The 17,632-nt window shown below is 33.5% G+C and overlaps 1 protein-coding gene across 14 annotated transcripts; it reads right to left on the bottom strand.

Annotated features, from left to right (window-relative positions):
• Positions 1–381: 381 nt before the first annotated feature.
• On the bottom strand, positions 382–15,147 carry LOC148616370 (monocarboxylate transporter 14-like). Of its 14 annotated transcripts, none has more exons than XM_088583332.1 (8): positions 14,772–15,145; positions 13,051–13,307; positions 9,618–9,986; positions 8,648–8,808; positions 2,722–3,621; positions 2,318–2,497; positions 1,719–1,844; positions 382–875 (listed from the first exon to the last, which is right to left on the bottom strand). In XM_088583332.1, exons 3-8 carry the CDS (start codon positions 9,872–9,874, stop codon positions 712–714), a joined length of 1,788 nt encoding a protein of 595 aa, XP_088439458.1. In that variant the 5' UTR covers positions 9,875–9,986; positions 13,051–13,307; positions 14,772–15,145; the 3' UTR covers positions 382–711. The 14 variants fall into 14 exon arrangements, with proteins under 14 accessions (XP_088439458.1, XP_088439470.1, XP_088439468.1 ...); XM_088583344.1 differs by having other exon boundaries at positions 9,618–9,747; XM_088583342.1 differs by having other exon boundaries at positions 8,665–8,808; positions 9,618–9,747; positions 14,772–15,144.
• Positions 15,148–17,632: the final 2,485 nt, after the last annotated feature.

The following is a 17,632-nucleotide window of genomic DNA, read 5'->3' as shown; positions in this document are numbered from 1 at the left end:
TATGCGTTGTGTCCCTTTTCATCATGATTATTTCGTCTAATTTGTGTGCTTGGTTGTTTGTTTCTTTTTTTGGGGGGGGGGGAGGGTTCTTCTTTTTTGTTTTCTTGTTTGTTTTTTTTTTAATTTGGAATCCAGTACTTTTCCAATAAATCACCAATTTGAATCATTGGAACGACGGTTTTGTTTCGAAAATCAAAGCAAGGATGCTAGCATATCCTGCCGTTGAACATAGTCAATGATCACAGTTTTTGTATACAACGCGATATTCGTTTATGTTTTTATTTGTGTTAACTTTCTTTCAATATGACGTTTCTCTACTTATGATTTTCCATTTTACTTCAAGGAACATGAATATTTCACAGCAGTAAATACTTCAACAAATGTTACTTAAAACGTTTATTTCCTTTATGAGAACTATTTATTTTACACATATGCGATATTCCTTATATGTAGTTAGTGCTCATATAACAGCTTCTCCATTCATATCCAAGTCATCTTATTCACAGATTTTCTTGATAATGAATTGAATTTTGATTATATACAATTACATTACATAAAATGTGAATGTCACTATTATTTTTTGCTTCATGAAAAAAAATTTACCAGCCAGAAAAAAAACGACTCGTTTCACATTGTAACTAAACTATTGAAAGCATGATGGAGATTCAGTCATCCAATACCTGTGATTGATCAAAGATGAAGGCATGTACATCAAGCGTGAGGGCTTGGAGTATCAATTTCCTTCTCTTTATTTATGTGTACACGTTCTACACAAGGTAAGTGTAAGACCATGTGACACAGAGCACCAGCTAGGTACATTCCTCCCCCAAGGTAGAACGAGGCATCGTACGTCTGTGTTGACCGATAGACTGCACCTAAAATGTCAAAAATGCAAGAATCGTCCATTTCAGTCGAGAAAAATTGAATGATTGTAAATAATCGATGTTTTCCGTTCGATCTGAATAATGTCCGATAATTTTGAAATGCTTGTCAGCAGAGGTTGGTAAGAGAGAAAAACACACCTCTGTAGCTGTCTAGAGCTTGGTTTTTGTCAATGTGAATATTCCCTTGGATTCGGATTACCTGTTTAAATATCCCTATTTTTCACCAAAATCTCTAGACAAAATGCCTTATTTCTACCATGAATGCAATTTATATAAAGACAAAAATCTTTGAAAAAATATTTATTCTTAATTAAACAGGGAGGAATTTCTATAGAAACACATTTACCAACGCTACAATATGCTGTTTTTTATATTCTAGATCTGTGATCTAAGAAAAATGCAAAAATACGTGGTGCTTTGAAATTAGTTTTTTTGTTGAAAATGTGACATTTTTGTACAAACAAACCGCGATACAAACAACTAATATTTTATTGTACAAAAATAAAACCAAATAAAACTACCTGTTATTAAGCTGATTTCCTGTCAATATCATTGTAGTATTCATAGCGCTATTACATGTTTATATACTATGAATCAGCGGAGGTTTTTAGTTCGAGCTAGCTTTAGGCATATGTTTTCTGTGATTCGATTTCCGATTTGAAGTTTTGTTGATTTATTTTTAGTATTCGTTTCTCATAACCTTCTTTCTAAGTACACTTCGTATTTTGAAAATTTAGAGTCTTTGCATTCAAGGAACTGGCTGCATCTATACAACTAAACATAATTTTTTACTCGTGTGTAAACAAGAAACATATGCACGCATTATAACCTTACCAGCTAATGGAGGTCCAAAACTTCCTGACATACCGCGAGCTAGCACCAGCAGACCAAATGCATTTGATAATTTACCTATTCCTAGTAAGTCGCATATGATTGGTGAGGTCAGCGAGATATAAGCAGCTGAAATTTAGTTCGAAAACGTTTTCAGTGTCGGTAGTTTAGTTTTGATGTTTTTATTGCTTTCTTTAAATCTTTAATCAACCTTTGTAATGCCGTTTCAAAAAATGAAATATGACGTATCACGCTTTTGCACAGAACTCGCTGATAACAGATGATGGCTGTGGTTGGGTTAATACTCCTACAATGTAAGAGGTTGGGATTCCGTTTCTCAATAGCCCATGGGGAATGGTACCAAGTCAGAAAATTGCCTGCCAGACATCATCTAGTATTGCTGGATTAGCCAGGTTAAATGATTTTTGTCTGAAAAGACTTATAATTCTTTTGGTGATCGGATTTGGTAGATCATTGCAATATTTGGATTTCTGAAAAAGCCGACTAAACATGTTATTCTCAAAGAAATGCTTCGTTGATATGTTGTAATTATCATCTAATAATTACACATGATGTATATTAAATCTAATTGATATACCTACCAATACACAACCCGTAGACCAGAGAGAAAATTATTAAGGAGGTGTACGTCGTACAGAATGGCTCTACGAAAAGTGCACATGTACTGACCAGTAATATCACATTATTGAGTTTTAATGGATCGACAAAACTGAGATCAGCCAGAAATCCACACAGCACTCTACCTACAGTGTTGGTTATGCCTGAAATAAGCAAAAAATATATAGAGTTTGGATGAGATCTTTTACGCAGTATTGAATTTACAGTACTCATGGGTTTATCATAATGTGTGTTTTGTCATTAATAGTATTCTTGGAGCATTTCATCCGTTGACAAGATATATGACGTACAGTTTTCTTATTCAACTTTTAAAATATAAATGTTCTGCTTCAGGACTTTGTTGTCAGTAATTTTGGAACATACTCACCCATTATTGAGATCAAGAAGGCAGCGTTTGTGCTGGAAATGTTGAGCTGAACTGCCCTATCAACAATATAGCTAAATGGAATAAAATATCCCGTGCACACAAAAACATTTCCCAGAAATAGCATAAAAAATGAAAATTTTAGCATCAATGAAAAGTCTAACATTTCTTTCAAAATGTCTGTCACCGTTTTTGGCAAACACGTGCACTTGTCCCATACCGAAGGTTTATCTTCTTCTGTAACCCCGGGAATTGATGTTATACTGGCAATATATGTTTTCATATCCGGCGAGGACCTATACTGTGGAATGTGGTCTATACTTCCACTGTAGAATATATCCTTCCGATACATAGGCCGTGAAATCATAGACCTTGCCGGGACCGTTAGTTTGTTTGTTCGATCTCTAGTCGTCGGCGTTATTTCCTTAATGATAATTGCCTCGCTTAAACCGTTAAGTCCATTGTCATTCCCATTTTCATGAATGAGCGTGATTTCGGGGATAGAACGTTTCTTATTCTTGCCGAGTTTTTCTGTAGTTTGATTGTCCAGCAGTTTCGTTAAAACTTCTTCTCCCACGGGTTCCGAATCAGCACGGGGTCGTTTAATTACATGTTCGCGCGTTTTACTTGTCTTCGATTTATTTTTAGTTTTTTTCCTTGGTTTAGCTTCTAACGGACGCATCAGCATTCCGCAAATGATTCCATTCAGAATGATTCCTGACTGTATAAATAGAAGGTTTTGCCAGCCGTATTTCTCCAATAAGAAGTCATTAAGTGGCGAGAATATGAAAGTTCCTATACCAGATCCGCACATGGCAATACCTGTGGCCAATGCCCTTCTCTTCTCAAAATAAAAACCAACGGACACTATAGAAGGCAGGTACATCAGTCCAAACCCTAGACCTGTTTATATACAATGTACAATAAGATATTGTGGTTGAACAAAAATTTAAAAAAATTGAAATTATATTTTTTCGATTAATGAAATATTTGAGAAAGTTGATATCTACGGCAAATCAAACGTTTGCTTTTAATGCTTTGTGTAGGTTTGCAGAACTACACTTTCAAAATACATAATTTCTGGTTAAGCTTAACTTCATAAAAGTGTAGTAGTAGTGGTAAATTTTCTTCCTTTTTTCAAACACATAAATTGTACTCATCAACACATAAATTGTACTCATCAACACACAAAATGTACTCATCAACTATCTCATAGATTTTTGTCAAGGAAGTCTATAGACTGAACTTGACTTAGGGGTCGTCGGCAACCGAATTGCGTAACCAGGGTAGACATTTCAACATATAACTATCAAAATAATACTCCGCGAGTAATTCTCCTATCAAAGTTTGCATTAAGATATCGCTCCGCCGCCGATCATATTCCATGTCAAATGTGTGATGTTTACTTTACGTACGACATGGGGGTATAACGATATTAAGGCTGATGTGTAGAACTGCAAGAACTCTATGATTATATGATATTAACTATTTAAATTTTGACGCAGAGAGCTGGACAATGTTGTCAAATTGACCCGAATTTAGCAGGGAGGAAAGCTGAATCGAGATTTGCCAATTTATTTCTCTCGATCTGACCCTTTTAATGAGGATGTCAGGAGCTTCTAATGACGGATTTTCGGAGCTGCAATGTACACTTTTTGTGTAGTAAGTGTAGATTACAGTGGTGAATCCAGAAGAGGGTGCTTGGGGTTGGCCCCCCACCTTTGTGTCAAGGAAGTCTATTTATAGACTGAACTTGACTTAGAGATCGTCGGCAACCAAATTACGTAACCATGGTAGACATTTTAACATATAACTACCAAAACAACACTCCGCGGGTTATCCTCCTTGCAAAGTTTGCATTAAGATATCGCTCCGCCGTCGATCATACTCCATGTCAAATACATGTATGTGATGTTTACTTTACGTACGACATGGGGGTATAACGATATTAAGGCTTATGTGTAGAATTGCAAGATTTCAATGATTATATGATATTAACTATTTAAATTTCGACGCAGAGAGCTGAACTATTTTGTCAAATTGACCCAAAGAAGCTCAATCGAGGTTTGCTATTTTTTTCTTTTCTCTCGATCTGACCTTTTTAATGAAGATGTCGGGAGCTTCTAATGACAGATTTTCGGAGCTGCAATGTACGCTTTTTGTGTAGTAAGTATAGATTACAGTGGCGGATCCAGGGGAGGGTGCTTAGGGTTGACACCCCTCCTTTTTATTGGAAACTTTCATGTGTGATTAATTTGATCCCAAGAATTTAACTTCTGTATATAAAATGCAAGCACTGTGTATATATATAATTACTAGATGTACATGTACATAAATAAAACAAAATGGTAAACACACATGTACATATATGTAGCAAACAATGAAGTATTTAAAACAGAAAATAAACAGACTTGTTAAATTATTATGATTTCAAAGCAGGGATATAAACAATGTCTCTGTTTCAACGGTAAGGATGAAAGGAGGTCATGTGGCATATTCATCACATTCATTAGGTAATCTTGAACTATCAAAAAGGAAGGGTATCCAGTGAAATAAAGTAAATTATGACCTTGGGACGCGAGTGGACACATGAGCCATGACATTACACATACACTTGTACATGTTCCTAAAATCCAAACTTCCACACCGACCATAGACTTTTATTGCATACCCTATATCATGCCCACAGACCTATATCGCATACCCTATATCACACACCCTAGACCTGTATCACATACTGTATATCACACCCCTAGACATATCTCATACTGTATACCACACCGCTAGACCTATCTTGCATACCGCATATCACACCCCTAGACCTCTATTGCATTCCATATCACACACCTAGATCTATATTGCATTTCATATCACACCCTAGATCTACATTGCATTCTATATCACACCCCAGACTTTTATTGCCTTCTGTATATCACACCCCTAGACCTATATCGCATACCGTATATCACACACCCAATTCCATTTCAAGTACCTATACATCACACCCACAGACATATATTGCACACCTTATATCACACGCCTAGACCTGTATCACATACTATGTATCACACCCATGGACCTTTATCGCATTCTCTAAATCACATCCATAGACCTATATGGCATACCCTATTATCACACCCCTAGACATATATTGCATATCATAATATATCACACCTTGCACAGAACACAATTGAAGTACATTTTGTATAGATTAAATATAAGAAAGAATGAACATGACATGCAAAATCGGTTTGATATGCAGTATCAACCCTCGACCTATATCACCCTGCGGGCCAGTGGCCCTTGAGTTGATATAGGAGTCTCCTGTTGATACAGATTTTGGCATGTACTATTCAGTATGAAATTTAAAGAAATAGTAATACCATGTACATGTGCATTCTTACATGTACAACGTACTAGGTAAATGTTAAAGGTATACATTATTTATTCATATACTTTGTATGTACACAGTTGTTTAAAATTTTCGAAACTGGTGATAGGTATACTGTTTTTAGTGCTAGTGTAGAACAGTGTAGTTCTATTTCTTAGCAAAATTTGCAGTTAACATTTGTATGTCTGTGAACAAGAAATTTACACTGAAAACTGCACAAATATAAGTGCATGTACTGTAACTATGGTTACTGGCATATGCAGTACAGTATCATTTAAAGATTTCATACATGAAATCATGATATTTGTAACATAGTAATACAAGTATCCAATTTGTTTTTACTTTACAATGTGACATTAATTGCTCATAGATAAATAAACATTCAGGGAGTGATCCAGAAATTTTGAAATGAGAATCCAAACATCATTATAAATCAGCAGGTAGCTAAAATCATACATGGAAGAAACCCTAAACAATACCCATAGCAAGCTTTCCATTTTCTGTATTTAGAAGGTTTTTGTCTGATAAATAAATGACTTTAATTTATTGTTTTAAACTCATCACTTCAAACCACTTTTTATGACCTATCTGGTTATAAGGGGATGTTGTTTTAACAATGACAGGTGAAATGTAACCTGTTCTACTCTTACTTACATGTATGTTACTTGTTATTAATATTGAAACAAAGATATGCTCATGAAATACACTGTACATTTTTGTAAAGTTTATTATGTTATTTCAGATAAATTTGAATTATTTTAGAGAAAGAAATGTTTTCTTAATTAATATAGCTGATAGAGATATTAAAAGAATAAAATCTAAGAACACTGAAATATATAATAGATACATAGAATATTAATTTTTTTTTAATGTAGGACAAAAACTATAAATAATGACAGAAATATTGTTTGCAAATTTTTAATTGACCAGTATAGATCACTGTGGGAATATTGACCAGGTGGTTTAAAAACCAGTAAAAACCTGGGATTGTTACAACCACCCAACCTTTATTTTTGCCTGATTTCCACAAAATTATATGTACATATAACAATATTTCCCAACAAAAGGAGGTTTCTCCATATCATATGGTTAAAATACATGTATATTCTCATGAATTTACATTGTAACATTTTGCATATATCGGACACTGCTGTGATTTTTTTCTTGATTTCTTTTCAGTGGTTATCACTTATAAGTTTCACTAGATGAAGTGAGAAGAAAGCAAAAGTAAAACAGACCATTTCTGTGCTGGGACACTATTTAAGGATGAAACAAAGTTCATGATTCTCAAAAGCTGGTACATGTATGTGTAGCATGAAGCAGCTATTAATGTATATGTCAACATCTCTTAATCAAAAAACTATAAAAATATGAAGCCTGATTTTTTAGCACTTATATATTTGCAAAACATAAGAGGTACTTGTATTATAATCGTATACATATTTGTGAAACAATCATGCAGAAAAAAGTGAGAAAAAAAAATGCACATACATTATTGAAGGCAGGCAGGTATAAAACACTCAGCAATAGTGATTCATCATAAAAAAAAAGTGGTACTCATGGGGTATGGGTTCACTAGTAACTTTTTGTTTTGGAGAGAAAAAAAGATGGATTTATATACTCAAAGTGCATGTGTGATTAAGACATATATTCCCTGTATTCACTTCATCTCTATACCATTGACTTTCCAACTCAAAATTGGAATCTTAAATTGCTCAAATATATAAGCTACAAAGTTGTTTTTAGTTTAATGATCTTTAAATTGCATAGTAATTTTTACAACAAGAGTTTTTATCCTTGTTTGAAATGAAAAATTCCTAGAAAAAGGTAATCATTTATTGTAAATACGTGCACAGTTTCGACGAGTTAAACCCTTAGCCTAATCTAGACAACAATGACAAGGAGAAATTTTAGTTTAAATTTATTACAAAAAAAAAATCTACATCAAAGTGAGCACAAACAAGGAAAAGTTTTTGTTCGCTCATTGCTCCTTTGAGATTAGGCCTTTGTTCAACTTCCTACAGTCTGCAGGATACATTTCTACTACATGCATCTCCAAACCGAAATTTCAAGGTGGATCCATTCTTACTTTGAAAATTCATCGAATATTGATACTCAGTGATTCTCGGTGGAATTCATATTTTGTAAGAAATGCTGATTATTGTTTTAGGAAATTTGAGGACATCAACGTACATGTACAGCCAGGAATACCAAAAGCAATAATACAAAAGAAGATTCAAAAATATATATTGATAAACAAACTGTATAAATATACACAGCGTTAAACAAATGGTTATTCTTTAAAAGGACTAAGTTTTTATCTGTTTATATAGCTTACAATTTGGTTACATGAATATTTTTGATTACTTTGAGGTCTTCCTTGACTCAGTGCCTCAGCACTTTGATTTACTTTAGCCGACCTTTGATGTTTCAATTTTGTGCACTACTCATATTGTTTTTTTTTTTTTTCATTTGATAAACAGAAAGGTTATGACAAACAAAGCGGAGGCTCTCATTCTAGATTAACCAACTCATTACCAGCTTTTGTTATGTACCTCCAAGTCCACCGTATGTAAGAATAAGTATATCTAAATTTGGTGAAAATGAGCCCAACAGGAAACCAGCTGACGCCACCAAACTTCCAGTAATAGTCACAGCTCGACATCCAAACTTGTTCACCAAACCACTGGCTATTGGGCCTGTAATAAAACCAAAAACACTTTAAATACTTGGTTCTGTATTTACTTTTTAGTATCTTTAAAAATGAGAAAGAAAACGAGTTATAGAAATATTTAGGTGCATTTACATACAGAATTAGAGTTATGGGTACAAAGTTCACACATTCAAAGGACTAACAGTTTTAATTATCAAGCCAGTGCACGTTGAATATTGTTCAATGCATATAGCACTTTTTTCTAATGCCTACGTGCATAGTTAGTGACGAAACGTGAGATGATAACTGAAGTAACCTGTGTGTATATGTATATAACTGAAGTAACCTGTGTGTGTATGTGTATATGTATATATATATATTGGTAAAAAAATTGGTAAATAATTCCGTAAGATTTTAAAACGTGATCAAAAAGTTCTAATTGTCGTATACAATCATACTAGACGCAATCAAGAGCAACACTCCAGCGAGCGTTTTTTTTTTCTTTTCGAGGGTTTCTCCTAATACATATATTGCAATTGGCCGTACATTCGACGGGCCCGTAAATAGGGGGTGCGAGGAGTAAGATCGCACCCCATTGAAAAAATAGGCCCTATTAAACTCGTTTTTTTATTCAACTGTGACTTCCCAGCCTTTTAAGGGCCTGTTCTACCTATGTTGGCAAATGAGTTTTGTTTTTCTTTTTATAAGAGGTTTAGTAAGTTACTTATGGTGTATTAATTTATTAATTTTCAAGGATCATGCTTGTGGTCTTCGTTTTCTTTTTGTGTAAAGTTTACGTCTTTTTTCGAACGCATTTTCAAATTTATTTTCCATGAAGGTATCTGAATTGCTTACTTCGGTACTTTACCTGAACAGAGATATATTCCAAACAGCAGGGATCCAACCAAAGAAGCTTTTCCTTTGCTTTCTCCGAAATGTTCAGCAAACATTGGCAATAGCACTCCAAAGGCATATCCTATCCCGTCTACAATGAAGTTAATGATAAGTGAAGCCAATGTCACCATCCATCCCCAACCCCCGTCGGGGGGAGTAGGGATATCTTCATAGTCTATTTCATCTCCATAATCATTTTCCTCTTCGTTCTTAGTCATCGTTTTTAAAGTCTACATTTACAGTTTAATATTAATCATGCTTTTGTTATTAATACAATATTGCATAGTAGTCTGTTTCCAGTTAGATACACCAATGGTAATATAATCCTTTCTAAAATAAAATATGTATAGTTATAAAAAATCAACAATACATTAGACGGGTGTTAGTTAATGTGTCATAATACAGGCCATTCAGCTCCTTTAACATCGTTTATGGAAACATCAAATCTCTGCGTTAATTATACCATCCGATTTCCGATGTCCTAAATTTAGGGCACCATTAACCCTTGGTTTTTTTTTTATACCAGTGCACCAAATTAGGCAGTAGTTTAAAATAGATATAAATTACTGAGTATCTTAGGGCTATCACCATTAAATATCAATAGGTGCAGTACATAGTAGATAAGAGGACCACGGTTTTCACACTGAAATAGATACAGATTACGATTGATGTATTAATAAACCAGTTATTGGGTGGTAGTTATTTGTAAAAAGTGAAACTATCATAAATAAAGAAGATTAATACTGGTACATATGATCAGCCGTATTATGATGTATTGCTAATGACAACAAAGTATTGTGCGTAAAATTCACGCGGTAAAATTCATTTCTACTGCCGGCATTTGTGCATTTTACCTTTCTTGCTAAATTTGTTCATTTCAATTGAAATTTAGATTCAACAGAACAGGACAGAATTTTATTTCATGTCATATCGGAAAATGGTATTCAAATTTATCAGTCCAAGAATTGTCAGTATGGAATGCAGTAAATGACCCGGGCATTGCATTCGACATTTTATGATATTAGAAAAAAGATTCATTGATGACTTGGCAACACAATGTGTCATTCTATTTAACTTTTAAGAGAAACACATTAACTTAACAATTACTTTTTAACAAAATTTATTTTTTATTTCCATTAAAATATTTGTTTCCCAAAAGACACCATGATACCCCTTTGTTAATCGTGGACTCTATATAAAATTCGACTTACCATTATTGTATAGGATATACGGAAGCAATTATGGAGAATCGTTTCCGGTAAATACAAATCTGCTCTTTTCATTCTATTTATTTTATTTCTCAAGTCGGGTAAAATGGTTTTTAATTAAATTTGTTGACGTACTTTATAATTGTCATAGATAACAGTACAGACAAACATACATATTTAAGGTCTTTGTCCCATTGTTTAAATATCTTGACCTCAGTACAATGTACTTAGGAACATTTCGATGTTTGAATAAATCGGATAACTTAAAATGATTAAATGATGACCTCAGGAATACAATTCAGCATTAATACTTAATTATTCATAACATCATAAGGTCCTTCATGATGACGCAACAGAACTAGACATTTAAGCGTGACTGAGCCACTAAGAATGATTATTGCGGTACTAAGTACGGAAATTATTCAACATCTCGTTCTTTAATCTTAAGAGGGTTATTTATTTTATGTATAACTCTGTGGTATCGGTTGTATGGATATATGCATCCGAGTGCTACTTTTAAATTATTTGAAGAGAATGGACTAAAAAAGCTGTGGTAGCAATTTCATCTTTTATTCACGTGTGTTATTAATATTTATTTGCAGATTTAAAAGACATGCATAAGTCAAACATCTGTTACTCTTGATCATTTTTCTAAACTTTTGAATATTTTCTCGAGCTTGCTTTTACTTAAAAAGTAGACATCCCAATTTCCACTCATCTAAAACGCCTTTGTTGTAATTTTCGATGTATAACTATGTATACATATACAGGGCCGGATCTGGACACTTTGAACAGGGGATGCCAGCCGAGGTTTCTCGGAAAAAGGGGGTGCTAGGACATTATTTGCCAGTTTTGTCAATTTTACATATAAAATATGACCTTTCTCCAATAAAAAGGGGTTACCGACCGAAAATATTTCGCTAATTTGTATTCACGTACTGAAGTTAGTTTTAAATTGTTTTCATTTTCGGTTTTTATTAAAGTTTCATCCCCAATAAATTTGTACATTACTAGACCATTTTTTCTCGCAATTTATACTTCGTCAGAACATTGTTACTGCATTCTAGGAGAAAAAGTCTTCTCATTGTGTTCTATAGTTTTGTAAATTCTTTTCATCACATTCCTAGGAATCTTTAACTCGATATAATGGTCTTGAAATGATAGTACTTAAGCAATGTTAATTTCAAATACTTACCTTTTTTTACATAGCAAGAGGTGTTATTCCTTTAGTAAGTCCTACGTTAAGACCAGGTAATTAAATTTCGATGATATTACAACATTATACAGTTCAACCAGAACGAAGTTTCTATTGCAAGGATATTGGATAAGAAGAGAGAAGGCATACTAAATATTATATCTACATAAGCTGCAATATAAAAACCAACGATGCATCACACTGGTGTTGCACTCGTCTGAGACTATATTATGTTTTACTTTTCATGCGTCTCTAGAATGATGGAAATGTTTTTTTTTTTTACACATTCAGTTTTTTACATTCAGTTTCAATAATTTGTAAATATCGACCAAAATAAAAACATGTCAACATAAAATTTAATTTTTTAAATAACAAAAAATGAAAGAGTTCAAGAATTCGTTGTCAAATCGGTGTAAACTTTTATTTTGTTCGTCGTTAATGTTTACTTTTCATATTACCAGTCAAAGCATTAGTAAGACTCAAATTTAAATGTTTTATTTTTTTATCCCTGTGTATTTTTCTTCCCTTGTTTACACTGAAAAAAAAAATACCTAGTCAACCTATAGTCACTGAATAGGTTTAATTTCATCCCTAGGTCAATAACACTATCAAGAGAATCATGTGAATCTTACACATAATAACGATCGATAAAAACGATGCTATCACAAGTTGGTGACCTGTCATATACTTTATATTATAATACACTACAGTAAATACATGTTTATATACAGGTTTAAAGCATAAATGACCTTGACCAACTATGCACTCATTCATCCGCTCTTTTGCATGGGTTTCAATAAGATATGTGACCCATGAAGATAGAATGACATACATTACGTTTATTAAGTATTATATTGTAGCATTTCCCACTTAAATAATGATATTGCAGTACACAGAAGCACCGTTCACAAGGAAGCACTTAATCTACACTAGCGAATCAAATATATTACTTGCAACTCGAGTAAATTCGGTACAAAACATTTAAACTCACCATACGAAAATGTATCCAACTCCTAACTTAACCAGTAAACACCTTGTGTCCTAATATTCATCCATATCTTTATCCAATATCTAATTGACGCCTCTGAAGTTTTTATATGGTTTCGAAAACCTACAAATGTCAACGATGCATCTAATGTCGTACTTTCCAAGGTCAGGTGCTAGATGATGACTTTTACATTCCTGATTTCGATCAACCTTGTTTAACTTTCGATCCGTTAAATTCCCGAGTGTGTCCTACTTTAAAATCTATACAGAAAGCGATACAGATGGTTAATGCTGAATAAGTACTATAAATCTTATGCTTCGGCACAACCTGAAACACTTCTGAACAAACTCTAATTGTTACATTATGTGAATCAATAGTATCTTTCAGGGGCGTAGGTAGGCCTGTTTTAGTTGTACGCAAAATTACGGCGAGGGGTCGGGGGGGGGGGTCGCTCAAGGCTTCCAGTGAGTCCGGCAAGGCAAAGCCCTGAAGGAAACTTCTGAATTTTAACGATTTTGGAGCCAGTTTTTCAGAGCCTATACTACGTTCATGGTATGCATATGTGATAAATAACCTTTATTTCATCTTTAAAATATGTGTTTTTATTTTTGTTACTTTTTCCGAAAGTACGCAACTGCGTATTTGCGTATAGGCAGCTACGCCCCTGTCTTTCTTTGAAAATTATGGAAATAATATTCCTCATTTTCACTCTATTTTTAAAGAACAACATAAGTACGTAAAAGTGAGATAAATCGTTACAGATAGCACATGTACAGATACATGGATTTTAACATTTTCATTCAACCAGCATTTGAGATTATAATTTACCTTTTATGTCATATTTCTATAATAAGAAATATTGAATGTAATCATTAAATGCTACCTCCGCCAAAAAGCTAGAAGTAATCAAACATACCCGGAACAATTAGGATAAAAGTAGCGAGTTCCAGCCTTTACTGAGACGACGAGTAGCATCCACAATGCAATAACATAGGAAACAGTTTAATCTAAGACAAAAAGTGCCATCTTCAACACAATGAACTTTGTCATCTACAGTACAGCAACATAAAACAAAGACACACAACACTCCGTTCCCGTCTCAAGATGATCTGGTTATCAACTTGAACAGTCCGACAGATTGACAGATGTTAGTGGTAATATAACAAACTATACAAAACTACGTTTTATATGGATGAAAAATGAGGACGGAAAAAATGACTACCACTGAAATCAATACATGTTTATGTTTGTTTTATTATCAAGTTAAGGGTATACTGTCACCACTTTTTGAAGAGTTACATGACAAATATAGTGTACAGAGTATAATTATTTTCTTCATCCTCAACGATATCTTACTATACCTATGCTGATATATCACTTCTTTTACATGAGCGTTTTCAGTGGTTTATGTAAAATAATAAATCTGTAATAGTCATAATTTGACTTTCAAATGGTGTTGTGTTATTTGAAAAATAAGACAACATTCATGTAGGAGCGTTTAAAACAAACGAAGCACTTAAATCTTAAATCACATTAAATCATTGCTTAACTATTCGACCTTGACATTTATAACATGGCACATTGCATAGCATATCAACATGTTATTTTAAACAATGTTTTGGATTATACCACACATCAATGCTAAAATAAGGAGTAGTGCCTGTGAACAAAATTAATACAGAAAAACCGTTGTTAACAGTAATACAAGGTAAATAATAACTTACCACACCGTTAATACAGGCACTTGGAGCATGGTTAAGTAAATTACCACACGGTTAATACTGGCACTTGGAGCACGTTTGAGTAAATTACCACACGGTTAATACAGGCACTTGGAGCACGGTTGAGTAAATTACCACACAGCAAGTACAGGCACTTGGAGCACGGTTGAGTACAACCCAACCCCTATTTTACTTCAGAACAACTATTTCTGATTAATTTGATTAAAAATCGTATTTTCCCAGTTTATGGGCCCAATTTTTGAAAATGTCACAAAATAACACATTATACCACTTTTTGATATAACATGAAAACATTAGTGCCCCAAGTGCCTGTAGCGTCTAGTACGTTCTATATACCGTGTATACTGGACTTTGAACCTATCGATTTTCTATCTAAAGAAAACATACTAATAAGGTAAAATTGATATTCAGCGGTCAGAAAGCACGAATAGAAAAAAAGCTATCAATTTGAATTTTTTTTTAGCCCAATTAGGAAGTGATCATTTGATTTTTATAGGAGGGGCTACAATCAAATTTGAAATAAACAAAAATAGAACGATGCTCTATGGTTAAATACAAATCCGGGGTGAACAATTGGGTAAAATAAAATGTAAGTGGTAGAAAAACATCAGGATCTTGTTTTAAGAAAAAACCAGGACAGGCTAGAGGGAAAAAAATATAAGTCAGGTCATAAATTATACTGAAAACAAATTCAAGGACACAAAATTTATCCTGGCCTCTCTAGAAATCTACTGGTAGCTCCCCTGACACCATCGATGACTATATATAGCTGAGTTGCAGATTCGGTCATAATTCATTTATCTCCTTCGTGTTCTACTTATAAGATTAAATCATAGATCGTGTAATAGGATTATGCTCAACAATAAAAAGCAATGTTTGTTATCAAATGCAACTTTGCATTGTATAAAAAAATAAAAAGACTAAGATACTTTTCTGAAATCCGAATTTTCATTATGGACTTTTGTACCGACTGTTTTGATCTATATAGACCAAACAATGCACATTGTCTTGTCCTCCTTAGTAAACTTTTACTTGATACGAAAATCATTTTTTTTTTCAAGTTTATTAACATTACATAAACGATAACGAAATTTACACATACCAAATATTAATATAGGATAGTTTATGACATTGGTGACCTGTTATATTCTACCTATCTAAACTTACAACAATCAAAACAAGTAAGCAAATTGGTCCAGGATAAGCTTGTCCTTGGTCATTGAGCAATTTCTGGTAACTGCTTAGAATATCCTTAAATATACTGCTTAGAGTACCTTTAATTACTAGAAATAATACTTCAAGGCCTAGTTGTTCAAACTTCATCCGATGCATAAATATTTATCCACTGGATAACTTATATAGATCCAGTGGATACATTTTACCCAGTGAATAACTGGGCCAAAATCTACTGCTTAGAATACTCTTCCCTTACTAAGTATTCACTATAATATACTTCTGAATACATGTATGACAAACTCGCCGCCTTATAATCTTCTTAACTTACTATTACTGCCCAGATCGTACCATTACTAGTAATTAAATCTGTATCCAGTACCACACCGACGTTTTAGAACGCCTTCACATGGTTTCAAAGACGGACAACGATAGACGGTGCATTAGATAATCATGTACTGCTATATGCTTTATTTATAAATCATATACATTTTTAAAAAAATATACAAGTTTAATGTAATATAACTTTTCAAGGCTGAGGTTGTAACTTTTTTTCACTCAGCGAGTCATTGATATAATTAAAGCATGTCCAAAGCTTAATTGGTTAATAAACGCTCTGACGAGTTTAAAAAAAAAATAATAGTTTCACAACGTGTTAAGGGCACGTTGTATAACATTTGTACACAAGGCGTGTTTACCAGTGTACCACCATCAACATTTGTATAGAACGACTGTTTACCATTGCACTACCATTAACAATTGTAGGTAAAGACACTTTTCCAATATATCCCAGTTAACATGTGTAGATAACGACTGATTACCAGTGTTCCACCATTAACATTTGTATATAGTGTGAAATGAGTAACGAAATAAATGGTCTGCAAAAAAGAAATCAAACAGACCCTGAATAATCAGGAGATAACCGTTTGATCCTTAACTTTCATGTGAACCAACTTATATTGCTTCTTTTCTTCGTGTTTTGCTCATTACGTTTAGTAAATTAAATAAGGTTTAAAACCAAAACAATCAAACCAATCGCGATACCATTAGCATTAATTCTTCGTACAGGAACAGTAAAGTATTTTTTTATTTGAAAACGCAAGTATACTTAAGTCATTTTCTAGTGGATTTTTTTTTTTATAATCGTGTTTTAAAGTCGAACGATCAAAAGCAACCTCTAATTGAACTTGTAACTGTGTAGACATGTTAAAAGGGCTTACTTAAAGGCACACAAAATTCATTTTTTTTTTCTGTTCTCGTACCAGCTTTTTTATCACCATCATCGAAGTGGTAAAAAATATATGAAATAAACTCTTAGAACCTAACATGTTGCGCTTAATCAAACTTAGCAAAAAATAATTGGCGTGCAAGTGTTCGGTACTAATAGAAACCACTGTTGTATTTCTATTGAATGGGATGTACAGCAGGTTTTATCACAGTGTCGAGCCCTTCAATGTCAAGCCCCCAAACGCAGTAGATGCATTCAAATCCTCACGAACTAGGAAGATGGGTCAGTGTTACGGAGCTCGACGAGTCGTTAGCTAAACACAAATACCGAAACATTAGGACGAGTCGTTAGCTAAACATCAATACCGTATCATTAGGAAGAGTCGTTAGCTAAACACCAATATCGTAACATTATAGGACGAGTCGTTACCTAAACATCAATA

Source organism: Perna viridis, chromosome 5 (genome assembly GCF_037379345.1).
Source record: "Perna viridis isolate PV_CMFRI_1.1 ecotype Kerala chromosome 5, ASM3737934v1, whole genome shotgun sequence".
Classification (NCBI taxonomy): Eukaryota; Metazoa; Mollusca; class Bivalvia; order Mytilida; family Mytilidae; genus Perna; species Perna viridis.
The sequence above is the reverse complement of the archived record's forward strand: the minus strand, read 5'-3'. Positions and strand labels throughout refer to the sequence as shown.